We start from the raw sequence: 15,418 nt of genomic DNA on the forward strand, positions 1-15,418 counted from the left end.
TTTGGGTAAGGAGAAGCTGTGCCTCTGGCCCTTCATATTCACCCTGCTATCGGGGTAAATAAACTTTTTGACACGATTTTGTGTGAGTCTGGCACTATTAGAGTGATTCTAAGGACAAGGGAACAGTGAGAGAGAAAGCATTTATTAAGCCAAGTGTAATAGTTCTTTTCCCTGGGATACACAACTAACTGACAGCTGACCCAGCAAACAGGTGTAACAGTTCCCCTGCTCCTTCTTTTGCTGCAGTGAAAAAACTCAGTTGGCAACCACAGGGAAACTCATTTGATTACTCATTAATTGATGCATCTAGTCTATGCAGCTGCTGACAGAGTGATGAAAACCAGATCCCACCATGACCAGTTCAAGCCAACTGGGACACAGCTTCATGGGAGAAGTCGCACAGAGCACTGCAACAGCCCAAACCACATAGGGCTGAGCCAATGACAGCCCTGCTACTGTTCAGCAGCATCACTTAGCATTGTGGGTGTCTCCTGAGCACTAATTTTCTCCTCCAGCCTTAATTACGTCAGCTTAGCCATGAACTAATGTTACCCCTAAATATAGAGACCCGTTTCACTTAAATCCAAGCAGCAAAATTCCAACCCTGCAAGAGAGAGTAGCTGTGAACATAACAGCCACAAGGAACCAGCACGAGGCCAGGGACATCATGAGTGCACAGCAAATCCCTTTCCCTTCCCAAGGACCCAGAGGGGTTCACTGTCCAGTTCACTGTCAGTGGAAGTAACTGGCTCTGAGAAGTGGTTTTATCCCCCAGACTTCTGTAAGCCCCTGGCTGCCTTAAGGTTCTGGCAATGGATAGGCTGATACTGAGCTGGTCTGGTCAGCAACCAACACTCTCCTGGAGCCCTTGATCTCTGCAAACAAGAGCCAGTTCACCTTCTCTCCGTGTTCAATGCTGAGCTTTGGCACAACTCCAGGGTGTTCATTTGAGGCTGCTTTGTTGAGCTTCCCATCTTTCCTGCTGGAAGCAGCTGCTTGGGCCTTCCTCCTGTGCAGAGATTTTGCTGGACTTTTTTGCTGCTTCCCAATATTACTGCTGACATCCCAGAGCAAGACTTTCCCATCGTTTCCTCCAGACAACAACTGGTATGCCTCAGGCATAAAGAGCACCTGTGAGACTCCCAAGCTGTGAGCCTGGAACTCCAGCTCCCGTTCAAACCTGGCACCTGTGACTCGGAATATTCGGACTTTACCGTCCTGAGCTCCACAGCTGAAGACGTTGCCGCAAGAGGCGACGGACAGGGAATGCGCGAGCGGCGGGTTGAAGAACTGCCCGGCTGACTGCAGGCTCTCCTCCTCCATGTCACACTCCTGCAGGTTTGTGGTCCACAAGGGACGAACTTTCTGCAGGTTCCACAGCATCACCTGGAAAAAATACCAATAGGATAAAGAAATTATTTGTGTGTTTTATTTCAAATCGGATCTTTAACGGTAAAATAAGCAACCACACTTCTCCTAGCAGAGCAAAGGCTGTGCGTGACTCCAAGAAGTGTAAGGCGTGTGGTTAAACTTGCCCTAATAAATGTAGCAAATCTTTCTGGCCTGCTTTCCAAAGCCCCACCACCACACTCTGCAGTCAATGACTCACACCTTTAGACCATGGAAGAGATGCTAACACTGCTCTAAAAGCTTTTGCATTTATTCCAGCAGTAGCAATCATGATGTACTGCACATCAATTATTGAGAAGGAGGGACACAGAAACCCTACCAGTGAATAGAGATCATTATCATTCTGGATTTCTGTCTCTGCTACTTGGCCTGTAATAGTCACTGCCATGAATGTGTCTTAAAAATGGGACAGCAAAAGGCAAAAACAGCAGTTAAGACTGTGGTCTTTAAACAGGCATATTTGTATTTATTTTTATATCCAGTGAGTAGATCTGGTTTGTGCTATGGAGTAGGGCATGCTTAACCTACTGAGATGGGGCAGGTTGTGCTTTTAGACTTCCTTTTCCAATGCCACCCCACCTCCAAGCCCCCAGTGAAGAATCCCACGTCTCTTGTACAGCAGTTCAAGCACTACATATTTATACTGAGCCAATTAAAAATAATGCTCTCAAGACTTTTGTAGGATCTGAATTGACAATGAGAATTCTCAAGGCCAACAGATTGAAAAGCCCAAGTCATTCTAATGCAGCACTGGTGTACTGTTTGCTTCATAAAGCTAAGCTTCAATTTGTTATTAATAAAAATATTCCTTTAGTAGTAATCACCAATAAGAAGTACCAGAGCCTTTAAATTTAGTTCACAAAAAAGCCTGGCTCTGCATTTCCGGAATCCAAATCACACTAAAACATCTGAAATATATTTCCTGTCACTTTCCTGTTTCAGTTACTGCTGTTGCTGCTGCACTAAAACTATTTCCACAACTGTGATTTGCTCTAAATCAGAGGAGCTGGGTGATGCTTACAGAAAATACTCCTGTTTTCATCACAAACAGCACGGCAACAACCTGATGAATCCATCAACTGCTGAAGAGTTTTCTGCAAACTAAGTATTTTCTGTCCTCATGGCACTTTCTCTGCTTTATTGGAACTCCTGAAAGAACTCCAGCAACCTCAATTTCAATTTTCATCAGACATGACTTCCCCGAGGGTTTGACAAGCCCAGAATATGTTTTGTAGTGCTCATAACTTGTCCAAAGACATGGTGCAGCACAGGACTTCAGAGTTCTGCAGCTAAGCTCCCCTTTGGGAAATGACGTATCTTAAATGCAGAATGCAGAATGATGGTCTTTTCACTGTACAAAAGCACACTAATTAAATCCTGTTTTGGAATACTGACTTTCACCTAAAAAAAACAACTTGCTGAGCTACAATCAATGAACCTAATACTAAAAAGTCACAAAAAATAATCAGCTCCCTTGTACCTCCTTGTACATAAACGTTTACAATTCTGATAAAAAGTTTCCAGCCACAAGCTTGTGTATCTGCATTTTAGGGACCAGAATTAAGCCAGCTGAGGGACTGAGAGTTTACTCCTCTGAAACAGGATCGATCATCATGGCTTTAACACAGAAAAATAGTTTATACTAAATATCAGCATGTACTTGCTCTAATGGGTTGTGAGATGTACTTTGGTTTCAAGAACACAGGCTGAAACTGCTCAAACCTGTCACACAGACTTCACCCTGACACCGCTGGAACCACAGAAACCTTTGAGAAGTGACAGTTTTCATACTGGGCTAAACCAGGAATGTGGTCAGACCTCAACTACTGGAAAGAAATTACTGAAAAATATCTGTTCTGGGCTTAACTCCCAGCATGGGTCTCAGAATGCAAGGGGCAAAGTTTCCTCTTGATGAGGATAGAAAAGTTTAAAAGGCAAAGAACATTTCATGCTCCCAAGATGCTAACAGAACAACGGATAAATTATACAAATCACTTGTTCTCACAGTGATATGTTCCACTTGGAAAGATGCTGCTCTACCTGCCTGCCTCAAACACTGTGCCTTTTCCTCACCATCATTTGCATCATATCTGCAGCCACAACTGATCCCTAAGGGCAGCTACTGGTTTTGCTCAGTCCAACAAAGAGCAAATACAGCACAAGTGAGCTTTGCAGTGTATTCTGATTTCCCCTCACCCCACTCACTTTTGAATTATAAATGTTAAAGAAGATAAAAACAGGGCCAGAAGCTGCTGAGTGGAACATAGCACAAGCAGTCCCAACACTTAAGTTTTGGGCCAAAATACTTCAGAATAGCGAGGGAGCTTTCCAGTGACTGCAGGCTGAACACCTTCGTGCTCAGTGAAAGTCTGCGGCTGCTTCACTACATAGGTGGGTAATTACTGTTTCACTTCATTAATAGCCGTACACATGTATGCAAATCACCTGCATGTCCAGTCCACAGGAAACCAGGCTTTGAGGCCGCTGAGGTCGGAAGGCAACAGACGAGCAGATGTTGGAGTGCCTCAAGGACCGGCTGACTTTCTTGCTTTCCAAGTCCACAACCTTTATGGCCCCCGAGTCATCCGCCGCAGCCAGGAAGCTGTCGGCGTCGTTCACCGAGAGGCAGTTGATCTCCTCCTCGTTCACCTGGAAGCGCTGCAGGGGCTCCTGCAGGGAGCGGACATCCAGCACGCTGATGGTTTCTCCGTGGGACGTGTACAGCGTGCTGGGCCGGCGGGCGGAGAACACCAGCGAGGTCACGTCCTCCGCCTGCGGGAGCCGCAGCTGAGCCACCGGCGAGCCTCCCCCGTCCCAGAGCGCCAGCTCGCCCCGCTCCGCGCCGGAGGCCACCAGCCCTTCCGCGCTCACGTTCAGGCACAGCACAGAGGAGGAGTGCCCACCGTCCCACTTCACTGCCATGCTTCAGGGACACCCCTGAAACACACAAAAACAAGCCCCGAACTGAGGCGGTTGTTGAGCTCATGACAGCAGAAATTATAAGCAGGAAGATCATCCTGAAACTTCAGCGTGCAGTTAAAACGGGCACCTCGGCAGCTCAGGACAGCTCAGTACCCAAGTGGAGCTTTCGCACAAATAGCAACAGCACCAGGCACAGCGGGAGCGCTGACCGGTCTTTTCCAACCTAGATAACACAATGAGACTTTTTAAAAGCAGTATTACTCCTTTAAAACAGGTTGCAACATATTTAATTGCGTCTCAGTACACAGCCATGTGCTCACCAACCTTAACCCTCCCTTGGTGTGACTCCCCGCAGCAGCCTGTGTCACAGCACTGCTTAGGGAAACGCATCGGCAAAAAAATTAAATGAAGAGCGAAAAAGGGCAGCACGAAAGTGTTGGAGGGACTGGGACGCTGCGGAGAAAAGGAGAGAGGCACACGGGGTTTGTGTGACAGCCCAGCAGCCGCCTCGCTGCCCTAAGGTCCGTGCGTTTATTTAACCACGTTATGTTCTCCGTGTGGTTTTTGCTGACCCAGATCTAAAGAGCAGCCAGAGCCCATTCATTCCACCAGAGGAACTTCGGTCTTGGCGATCAAATAACACTACGGAGAGGGCCGATACCTTCCCCGCAGCTCGCACCGGGGCAGACTCGCGGCCGCCGGTCCCCGGTGGCCCCAGGTGAGTCGTACCCCGCCAACCCCGAGCCCTGCGGCAGCTCGGTCCGACCGCCCCCCGCCGCGGCAGGCCCGGCTCGCGGGGCGCGGCGCTGCCGGGGCCGCGCCGGGGGGCTCGGGACCTTCCGCCCTCACCTCCGCTCCGCTCCGCTCCGCCGCGCTCCGCTCGCCGCCCCCCGGCTCCGCTCGGCGCCGCCGCCGCCGCCCCGCGCCGGCCCCCCGCGCCCGCCGCGCACGCGCGGGGCGGTGCCCGCGGCCGAGATGGCGGCGCCGCGCGCCCCCGCGCCGTGAGGCCTCGGGCGGCCCCGGCGACACCGGGCGGGCGAGGGCAGCGCGGGGGGCGATGGCGGCGGGGCCCGGCCCCGGGCCCGGCCCCGGGGCGGCCGCGGCGTCGTGGGGAGGGCCGGGCTGGCGGCTGCCGGGGCGGGTGCTGGAGCTGGTGTTCTCGTACCTGGAGCTGCGGGAGCTGCGGAGCTGCGCGCTGGTCTGCAAGCTGTGGCACCGCGTCCTGCACGGCGACGAGAACAGCGAGGTGTGGCGCAGCCTGGCCGCCCGCTGCCTGGCCGAGGAGGCCCTGCGCACCGACATCCTCTGCAACGTGCCCACCTACAAGGGCAAGGTGAGGCCGGGACCCCCACCCCGCCGGGACACCCCTCCACCGCCGCCCCCGCAGCCCTCCGGCCCACCCGCCATCGGAAACGAAGGGGGCGGGAGGCCGGGGACCATGGCAGGGTTTTATCTCCTAGAGCCACAATGGTTTGGGTTGGAAGGGACACCTCCCACTAGACCAGGCTGCTTCCAAGCCCCGTCCATCTCCCCCACCCGCCTTCTCTCGCCCAGGTCCGTGCCTTCCACCACGCCTTCAGCACCAACGACTGCTCGAGGAACGTGTACATCAAGAAGAACGGCTTCACGCTGCACCGCAACCCCATCGCGCAGAGCACGGACGGGGCGCGCACCAAGATCGGCTTCAGCGAGGGCCGGCACGCCTGGGAGGTGTGGTGGGAGGGCCCGCTGGGCACCGTGGCCGTCATCGGCATCGCCACCAAGCGCGCGGCCATGCAGTGCCAGGGCTACGTGGCCCTGCTGGGCAGCGACGACCAGAGTTGGGGCTGGAACCTGGTGGACAATAACTTGCTGCATAACGGGGAGGTGAACGGCAGCTTCCCCCAGTGCAATAACGCGCCCAAGTACCAGGTGAGGGGGCTTGGCGTGGGCTCTGGGGGGTGCTGGCCATCCCTCGCTGTCCCGGCTGGCTGCTGGATTGCTCCGAAGTGACTCTCGGAGGTCTTTTTGCCTTCCCTGCAAAAGGCAAATGATTCTACCTCGTGAGCCTTTTCCCCTCCTGTCTGGTGTTCAGTGCACCTGACCCTGGGTTGTTCCCACACTATAATCTCACACATTGAGTGTGAAACCTGTGGGTGTCTGCTTAGGCATCGTGGTGCTTTTTTGAATAAAACCTGAAAAGGCTGTTGTAGCTTTCTGAAGTAGCGACTTGCCCCACAGCAAGGTGACTGTCTGAGGGCTTGTACCCCTTTGTTGTCTGGCACGGTGAGCTGAAGTTAGTGCATAGGTGAGAGTCTTCCTGCAAAAACCTGCAGCAGTGCTGATTGCTGCTGCTTTGCTCACTGGCCACCTTCCCGTGGGTGACATTTATCTGGAATCTGATGTTCAGATAACTTCAGGGTATTAAAGAGCAGAGGCCAGCCTACCTTTTTGTCCTTAAAGAAGCCTGTCTTGTCATTCTGCCTGCTCACACAGCTGTCTTTTCACTGCTGGATTTGCTCGTGTTACAACTTAAACTGGATCATTGTAATTTCTGTCTCATATTCAGAGAATGGGTTAGAAGTGACTTTAAAAATAATCCAGTCTGACATCCAGTGCTGTGGCTTTGTACTGGCTTACATTCCACTTGTGGGTGAAGATCTGTGTAGTACCTTGCATCTGATGTTCCTAAATTTGTGTGAAAGTTCAAATCAGCGATCCTTTGGTGTATTTTGTGTTTATTAAGACATGTGCAGTGATCTGCTCATAGAAAACATGCTTACAGGAAACACATGTGTGTGTTAGTGTTGACTAGAAGAAATTCCCAGTGCTGCGGCTGGCTGGAGAAGAGTCAAGAGTTTGTGTGGTGCCTGCTGTGCTTGTGGCTGTTTTCTGGGACTTCCATTGATATAACATGTGCTATATAAATGCAGGGAGCTCTGGGCCTGCCTGGATCCGAGGCTCCTGCTGTGGTCAATGCTGGTTTCACTTATGTGTTTGTATGTATATCCTTTCAGGATTTTTGTTTTACATTTTGTACTGAAATTTTCTTTTATTAAGACACGTGCAGTGGTCTGCTCATAGAAAACGTGCTTGGTGAGGGAACACCTCTGTCAGTGACAAAACCTGTATATTAATCTATTCTGGGATTTTTTTGTAGGTGGCACTTGCCTTTCTTAAACCCATTGTCTTTAAAAATGCTCCTCACAGAGCAGTTGCTGCTCAGTGATATCAGCAGCTGAACACAGAGCTCAGGTAACTTGGAGCCCATTGCAAAGATTCCAAAGCTCTGCAGTACTTCCAAAGCACACAGCACATAGTGCCTGCTCTCAGTGCTCTCACAGGTTCATATGGGAAGGGTCATGTTTATTATCATAAACAGGTGGTGGATGCAGGCTGTCCTGCTTCAGATCATGGTGAAATTGAGAAATTCCTGTCACAAGAGCAATCAGTCATGAGACACAGGACAGCCCTGCTTTATAATTCTCTGCTGTGTTACATTTTGCATTATTTTTGTTTCCATCTGAACATGCTGACACTCTCTGTGTGTTATTTTTACTCTCCCTCCTGTCTCTGTTTCCAGATAGGTGAAAGGATTCGAGTTATCCTGGACATGGAAGACAAAACATTAGCGTTTGAGAGGGGCTATGAGTTCTTGGGAGTTGCCTTCAGAGGACTGCCAAAAGTTTGCCTGTATCCAGCAGTGTCTGCTGTGTATGGTAACACAGAAGTGACTTTGGTCTACCTGGGAAAGCCTCTGGATGGATGACATGGATTGTTCCGTTGGGACGTCGAGATGTGGATGTTTGGGAGGAGGAATCTGCATGTTGGTTAGAGGGAAACGTGTATTAGAGGAAAAAAAGAACAAAAAAAGTGTGGGTGTGTGTCCGAGAGCCATCGAGGGAGCCACATGGAGTTTGGAAACGGAGGACCAGCCGTCCTTCAGAAATTGTGTTACATTTCCTCTTTCTACCAGGCCAGAAAAATCCTCAGGGCTGCAGTTGGTTGAGTGGGAAGCTGACACATGCATGTTGCAACAGATTTTATTGCTAAAATGGCAGTGTGACCTCAAACATTTAAGAAAGGACTTGATACAAAAATGCTTGAGGAAATTACCCTGGGATTTGTAAGTGGCGTGTTTTGTGAGAGACTCCCATTTCCAAACTGCTTGTTCCTTCCTTCCTTCCCTCCTTGGAGCCAGCATGGGGGCTGGAGCAGAGTGGGGCTGCTGGGAGTATTTACAGTTTTTATTGTCCTGAGAGGCATGGTCTGTGCAACTGCCCTTCTCTGGTATAACCATACAACATGTGTGCAGCTATTTTTAAGTGTATTTTAAGGATTGTATATAAAGAAAACGTTGAAAAGAACAGTTAAAAGAAAGGGTTTGCTTTATTCTAACTGGGACAGAATTTCATAAAGGGAAAAAAAAATCACCCCCCTCCCTGGCACCAGAGGACACACCTGGGACAGGTGTACAGCCTTCATGTCATTGCAGTTCTTTTGTAATGTGTTTTGGGATGCTCTTGTGGAGTGTGGTGGTACTTGGGGTTGTTTCCTGTGAAAGTTTCCATGGCTTCAGTGACAGGTTTGTTCTCTGTAGGAAACAAAAACGTTTTTCCCGTGGGTTTCCTTTCACCAGAACTCACACTCCCCTTGGGGAAGGAAGGCTGAGCACAGCATTGAGCCTGCCTTCCTCTCTACGTCAAAAATGCCACCTTTTCAAAGCATTCTCTCACTTGCTAGTCACTCCTGTGAGATGTCTCAACATAATGTGGAAGGAGCATTGGGCTTCTGCAACCAGACCTTACTTTCAGCTTCAGTGGCTTTATAAAGCTTTAAGGCATGCCTGAACCTTTCTTAACTGAATCAAATCCCCCAGTACCCCAACATTCACCTGCCCAGGACTAGTAAAACTCTCACCAGCCCTTTGATGGGGATTCTGGATCACATTCAATGTGTGTGCTCTTCACTGATTTTCTCAAAGCCTTGTCCAGACCTCCCCCCCTCCCCCCCCCCAGGTGTGTCCCTGTGCTGGCTTGTGCAGGTTGGGAAGCTGCCAGGTGTAGTGAGGAGGGAATTCCTGGTGAAACCTCTTTCCTGTGAGGCTGGAAGGTCTGTAGGGAGCCCTGGATGGGTCCTTTAACAGGACAGGAAGGCTGTGAGACCCATGGCTGGCTCATGACTCTGGTTTTGTGCTGGTTGGCATCTCCCAGGGCTGTCAGGGCTGTTTCAGAGTTGCTTTTTGGAGAGGGAGAAGGAAATGTTTATGCAACCTCTTTTGCTTGTTTTTTGTTTGTTTGTTTTTGTTTTTGGTTTTTTTTTTTCTATTTTGTGCTAGAGAATGTGAGTTGCTTGGTATCTGACACTGGCAATTCTCTGAGCATGGAAGAAAGAGGAATTCCTCTTGAGCTGTTGCTCATCCCCCTCCCTGATCCTCAAGGAAGTGAGTGAGGCTTTGCCTTAGAGTGCTTTTGGCCTGGTAGGTGACCAGGTTCTGCCCTGGAACTGTGTAAGTTGTTACCATTTAAAAGATTTAAAAGTATTTATTTGTTTTGTGTGTTCATTGCTGAAAGGCAAATCAAGGTCTGTTCCTCTTGCTGCACCAGACAGAATGTGCTGTGAGCAGTGGAGGTGTTTTAGGTGGTGCTGAGAGCAGCCAAATAAAGGCTGTGGAATGGGCATCCAAGTACCCGGACAAATCTGTTACAGGCATTGATTGTACTGGACTGTAAGGTGTCTGCAGAGCAGAACCGTGGGGCACAGAGTTGGGGATAAAGGAAACAAAACCCTGCCCAGTTCAGGAAAAGAAATAGTCCCCAGGATGAATGTATTCTTAGTGCAGTCCTGAAAGATGAAACCTCTGCAGTTGTCCATGATCCAGTTAGAGGCAAGGAAACCCTGAGAATTCTTAGGAGTTTTAATCAAAATTTCAGATTAATTCCCATTCTTCAGACTGCATCTTGCCCTCTAAATAATTTCCCTCTAAATCAGAAATGCTGAAAGTTGAACATTCCTTAAGGGTGGGTTTGGGTGGACTCACTTATGTAAGATTATAATTTATTCCTGGAGACCAATGCTGGCTGTACAAAATATTAAAATAAACTCTGCTATCATTCAGAAGGATCTATTGGTGTGGATTCTTGGAATGGCATCTGCAGAATCCCACAGATGGGAAGAAGGGGGCTGCAGTTTGGTGCCCCAGGAGTATTGTAAATACAGGTGCACTCAATAGGAGGACTGATGATGTTTCACTCAGTTCAGAAGGTTGAATGATTTCTTTATTATAACTATGTTATAATATATTAATATACTATATAAAGGAAGAAGTTAAAACTATATGCTACTTTCTCTAACTACTATATCTAACTTACCTACAACTCATAACCCTGTTCTCTAAAGTTTAAACACAAGTAAATCTAATTAGTTATCAGACTTTAACAATTTTCACTAAAATTTAATCAAATAATCACCCTACGTAAACAATTCTCTTAAGTACATTTTACATTAAAAAAAAAAAAATTCTCTCTATGCACTTCTGTAAAAAAATCTTTAAAAAATATACTATCCCACAGGAGGACAGAGGCACTGGGGCTGTGTGATCTGCTGTGTGACTGCTGGAAAAGAGAGAGTCTGAGTGGCTAGGGAGGGCTTGGAAACTTAGGAATCTGATAGCTGTGCTTGGGAAATTGCCTCCTCTGAAACAGGGATGCTCACTCATGACTTTGGGAAAGACATTCCTGCCTGCTGGAGGCCTCTGGGTTGGAGTTGGGGTGGTGTGGTCACTGCCCCCACTGCTGCACCGAGTATCCTTCCCCCTCAGCTTCCTGCTGCTTCCTTAGCTCTCCCTGTAGAAATTCAGTATTTCACAGTGCTTTTAGGAAGAAGTTTTGTGGGTTTGAGCTCTGAGGCACTTTGCTTTTAAGCAGTAAATCCTGGCTGATGCCTCCTTCAGGAGCAGAGAGGTTTGGTGCTGGTTTGCCAAGAAGGCAGAGTTGTTTTTTTTAGCCTGAGGTACCTCAGGGTCAGCTGAGCAGTTGTTTGGGGTATTTTTCCTGCCCTGACAAGGGATTTAAGGGCTTTGGTCAGGGGGAACATCAAGTGTTCACAGCCCCAATAATAGAAATCTGTCAGATTAACAGGTCTTGGCTTTAGAATCTTACAGGATTTTGGGATAAGTGAGCATTTTGTCTGTCATTTTAATAAAATTCAGAATTCCTTGTGGTTTGAGTGTGCTGTGAAATCTGTTGGGAGCTGAACAGTCAGTCCTCTGTCCCTGTCACCTCTCTGAGGAGCTCGGTGTGGTCGCTGGTTTGGGGGCAGAGCTGTTCTTGGCCTTGCTGGTGCCTCGTGCTGGGCTGGGAAACTCCAGCTGGGAAAATGCTTTTACCCCAGCTGAAAGGCTGCAGTAAATGTACGTTTTTGGGAGCCCTGTGTGCACTTCCCCTGGCAAAGGCCCCTTAGTCCTGTCCCTCCTGGCCACGTTTCAGGTGACAAACCCAGGCAGGAGCAGATGGCCCCGGTGCTGTGGCTGTGCTCTTCCCTGCCTGCCTCCGAATGTGACAGAGAGAAATCCAACTTTTCTCTCCCCTTATCTCTGATCTACATTTCTAAATTCCCTGAGCACACTGGGTGTGTTTCCAGATGGCTGCCTCTATTTTTTTTCCCTCTTCCATTTTTGCTGGGTTGATGACAGCAGCAATGAGTTAAAATAACACCGGGCCTGATCATAGTCTGATCATGCAAAACTGCTTTTTTCAAAGTATTTAAGAGGTGAGCAGCCTTCAGTCATTCCTTAAGCTATGTAATTCCATGTGAATATTTCAGTCTTTATGTGTTATAAATAGCTCCTAGATGTGTAAGTGAATTTTTTTCACTTGCTTGCAGTGAAATCTGCAGACAGAAAACAACATTATTGAAATTGCACTAAGATCCTTTGTACACTTAAAGAGCAGGTTTTCAGGGGGTTGGCAGTGGCTATGCTTGACTCTGTGACAGTAGCCCACCTTATGCTAAAGTATGATTGAAAGGAAAAAAAAAGAATGAAGCAGTGAATGAACACAGAAAGCTTTTCCTGCAGTGCTGCTGGACCTGCTAATTCATCCCCTAAGCAGTTTTTTTCCTACTGCTGGACGAGGCTGTGTGACTACCAAAGGAACTCTCCCATCTGCCCACGAGAGGGCAAAGCTGTGGGAGCCTTGACTTCTGCTCAAACAAGTGCTGAGAACAATAAATGTTTTTAGTGTGGAACCTTCTCCCTTAACAATTACTTCCTGTTCTTTTCAAAAACCAAACCAAACTAAAAACCCTCAGCAGAAGTGGATGATGGACACAGAATTTTTTTAAGTTCATTCCTTCATTTGAACCCTGTGTCCTGAAATAGGCTGAGCAAATATTTGCATTTCAGAAAATGATTTTTAGTGACACCAAACTGAGCCAAAGCTCCAAGACCGCCTTAAAGGATTGAAAGGAATTTGTGAGGCTCAAACACTTTTTCCAAGACTTGCTTTTCTTCCCCTCAGGCATTTATGATGAGGAAATAGTGATATCAGCAAAAGATTCTTTTTTTAAAAAATCCATTGCAATTGATTGCAAAGTAATTGAAAGGGAATTTTGAAATGAAACTCAGTGTATGTTACAAGTGTTGTTCATTCTTCTGCAATTTTATCAAGTCAGGAATTGAAAGGATTTTCCCTTCATGCCTGCACTGGCAGGCGTGGTGTGAGCTACCTGCAGTGGTTTCATGTCTGCTTGATTTATTTTGCCTTTTTTAATCTGGAGCTTCCCTTGCTTAGGAGAACTCAGCCATACCCCATCACTTCTAAATAGCAATCTAAGAGAGTAAACTCTGCTAGCTCTAATATGTGGCTTTATAAAGTGCTGGACAAACCTTCTAGTAAGGAAATGGATGTTGGGCAAAATGCTTTTTTATTGTATTCAGAGGTTAACATTTTTCGTGGAATCCAGATTGGTTTGGAAAGGACTCATCCAGTTCCAGCCCCTGTCAGGGGCAGGATACCTTCCACTAGACCAGGCTGTACAGCCTTTGCCAGTTCCAGATCACCTTTTGGGTTTCTTTGATGGCTTTTTGTTTGTTTTTCTGTGCTCAGGTGACACAGGCCACTTTCCTCACACCGGGTCCCATCTGACATTGGGAACCTGACCCCTTCTGCAGGGTCTTGTGCAAAAGCAGAGCTGGAGGGTGGGATCTTGCTTTGGAAGCAGCCAAAAGATGTCATCTCAGCTTCAGCATAAGGTTTGATCTATTCCTGGGTAAATAATTGACACGAGCAGAAGTGGATCAGAGTTGGAACATTAGTGGGACTAAGGGAGTGTGCAGAATGGAAATCAGGAGGTTTTTCATGCCCACCTCACCCCACAGTGCTGTGCAGCTCTGGGATGTGACTCTACTGGCAGTGTGAGCTGCTCTTCCCGGCAGGAGCGTGGAGAGCAGGAGGGAGATCTGATATTGATCCGTGTGTCTGGCTGAACCTCCCCCTCCTGCACTCCTGTGATTCAGGCCCCAGACTGAGAGATGGAACTGCTTTCAGTCCCTCCCAGGGATGGCATTTTGGATACAGCACTGATGTCACCTGTGCTACAGTGGTGTCACGTGCTAGAGTTTGTTTTAAAACCCCACAGAAATATCCTGGCAGTTTTCCTGTTTTCTTACCCAAGATCAAGGGATGTGTCCTAAGTGCTAGAGCATGCTCCAACTCCAAACCCAAAAGCCACAGACAGGCTTTGTCCCTTGTCCCTCAGGGAATGTGCTAGAAATGCAGGGATGCTGTGCCCCGTGGCTGAAAACCTGGGAAAAGAGGACTTTGAAAGGGTGCATTTGCTTCCAGAAGATCTGCCTGCCAGAGCAGGCTGTGGCACAGGGATGTTGGTCCTTCTGGCCAGAGAGGAAGATGGGTGGGACATGCTGAGCTCTGCAAGGCGCTGAGAGAGTTTCACTTCCCTTTGCGTTCATGACTGAATTACTCACTTCTCTTAAGCAGAACAGCAGCAGGGAGGGAGTTCCTGGGGCTGAAGATGGGAGTAATTTTTTTTTTGTTACAATTTGCATTCCTGAATGATGTCACACCAGTGACTTGTTCAAACCTTCTCCTTCTGGTGACTTACAGCCTCCAGCCTTGAGAGTTTTAGGCTAAAAACCAACAGAGAGGAGGTTTAGATTTGATATTAGGAAGAAATTCTTCCCTACAGGCACAGGTTTCCCAGAGAAGCTGTGCCTGCCCCATCCCTGGAAATGTTCCAGGCAAGGTTGGATGGGGCTTGGAGCAGCCTGGGAGAGTGGAAGGTGTCCCTGCCATGGCAGGGATGGAACAAGATGGCCTTTAATGTCCCTTCCCACCCAAACCATTCCATGATTCTATGATAAAAAGCTTTAGTTAATGTGCTGGAGTAGTGGGGTCAGGAGGGTTTATTGCTTTCAATGCTTTCTTTTATTGTACAGTACAAAAATGGTCAATTTATCCACGTTTGGCAATCTTATGGGAAAAGCTTGGGCAGCTCCTTCAGCTCTAACTGCAATCAAAGTCCAAACTAGACAAAAGCAACCTGGTTGTGGGGCTTTCCAGTCCCTGAGGAGATCAAGGAAGAATCACAGGATGGTTTGGGTTGGAGGGGACATTAAAGCCCATCCAGTCCCACCCCTGCCATGAGCAGGGACACCTTCCACTGTCCCAGGCTGCTCCAAGTCCTGTCCAACCTGGCCTGGAACACTTCCAGGGATGGGGCAGCCACAACCACTCTTGGCAAAAGATCAGAAGTCTTTTCTGGCTTTGGGCACTGAACTCCTCCAGATGCCATTCTCCAGGGCATCTGGACTGTCTTGGATCGCCAGGGAGTGGATGCACTTGGCTTCCAGCTGCTCCGAAATATGAGGTTCTGCTGCTTCAGCATCCAGCACATCCTGCTGCAGGCTGTGTTCTGGAGACCAAGTGATCCAGATGTTCTCCTGCCCTCCCAGGAGAAGTTCACCTCGGCCTCGTGGTGGTGGATCCCGAGGAGCCCCCAAAGCCCGGCCTGGGGACGGCGGCAGGGCAGGGCAGGGGGAAATGAGATCCCTCCTGCAGCTTTCCCTCTCCAGCTGCTTCCTCCTCAT

The 15,418-nt window shown here is 48.6% G+C and overlaps 2 protein-coding genes across 3 annotated transcripts; one reads left to right on the forward strand and one right to left on the reverse strand.

The window, feature by feature from the left end:
• Positions 1 to 125: 125 nt before the first annotated feature.
• Positions 126 to 5,249, reverse strand: WDR53 (WD repeat domain 53). 2 transcript variants are annotated; one of them, XM_085587604.1, is made up of 4 exons: positions 5,182 to 5,249; positions 4,460 to 4,555; positions 3,856 to 4,347; positions 126 to 1,386 (listed from the first exon to the last, which is right to left on the reverse strand). In XM_085587604.1, the coding sequence occupies exons 3-4, from the start codon at positions 4,330 to 4,332 to the stop codon at positions 799 to 801; spliced, it is 1,065 nt and encodes a 354-aa protein (XP_085443730.1). In that variant the 5' UTR covers positions 4,333 to 4,347; positions 4,460 to 4,555; positions 5,182 to 5,249; the 3' UTR covers positions 126 to 798. The 2 variants fall into 2 exon arrangements, with proteins under 2 accessions (XP_085443730.1, XP_021401093.3); XM_021545418.4 differs by lacking the exon at positions 4,460 to 4,555.
• A 125-nt stretch (positions 5,250 to 5,374) lies between these two features.
• Positions 5,375 to 10,434, forward strand: FBXO45 (F-box protein 45). The gene is made up of 3 exons (XM_021545417.3): positions 5,375 to 5,665; positions 5,887 to 6,243; positions 7,895 to 10,434. Exons 1-3 carry the CDS (start codon positions 5,390 to 5,392, stop codon positions 8,078 to 8,080), a joined length of 819 nt encoding a protein of 272 aa, XP_021401092.1. The 5' UTR covers positions 5,375 to 5,389; the 3' UTR covers positions 8,081 to 10,434.
• The last annotated feature ends 4,984 nt before the right edge of the window (positions 10,435 to 15,418 follow it).

Source organism: Lonchura striata, chromosome 9 (assembly GCF_050655825.1).
Source record: "Lonchura striata isolate lonStrDom1 chromosome 9, ASM5065582v1, whole genome shotgun sequence".
Lineage (NCBI taxonomy): Eukaryota > Metazoa > Chordata > Aves > Passeriformes > Estrildidae > Lonchura > Lonchura striata.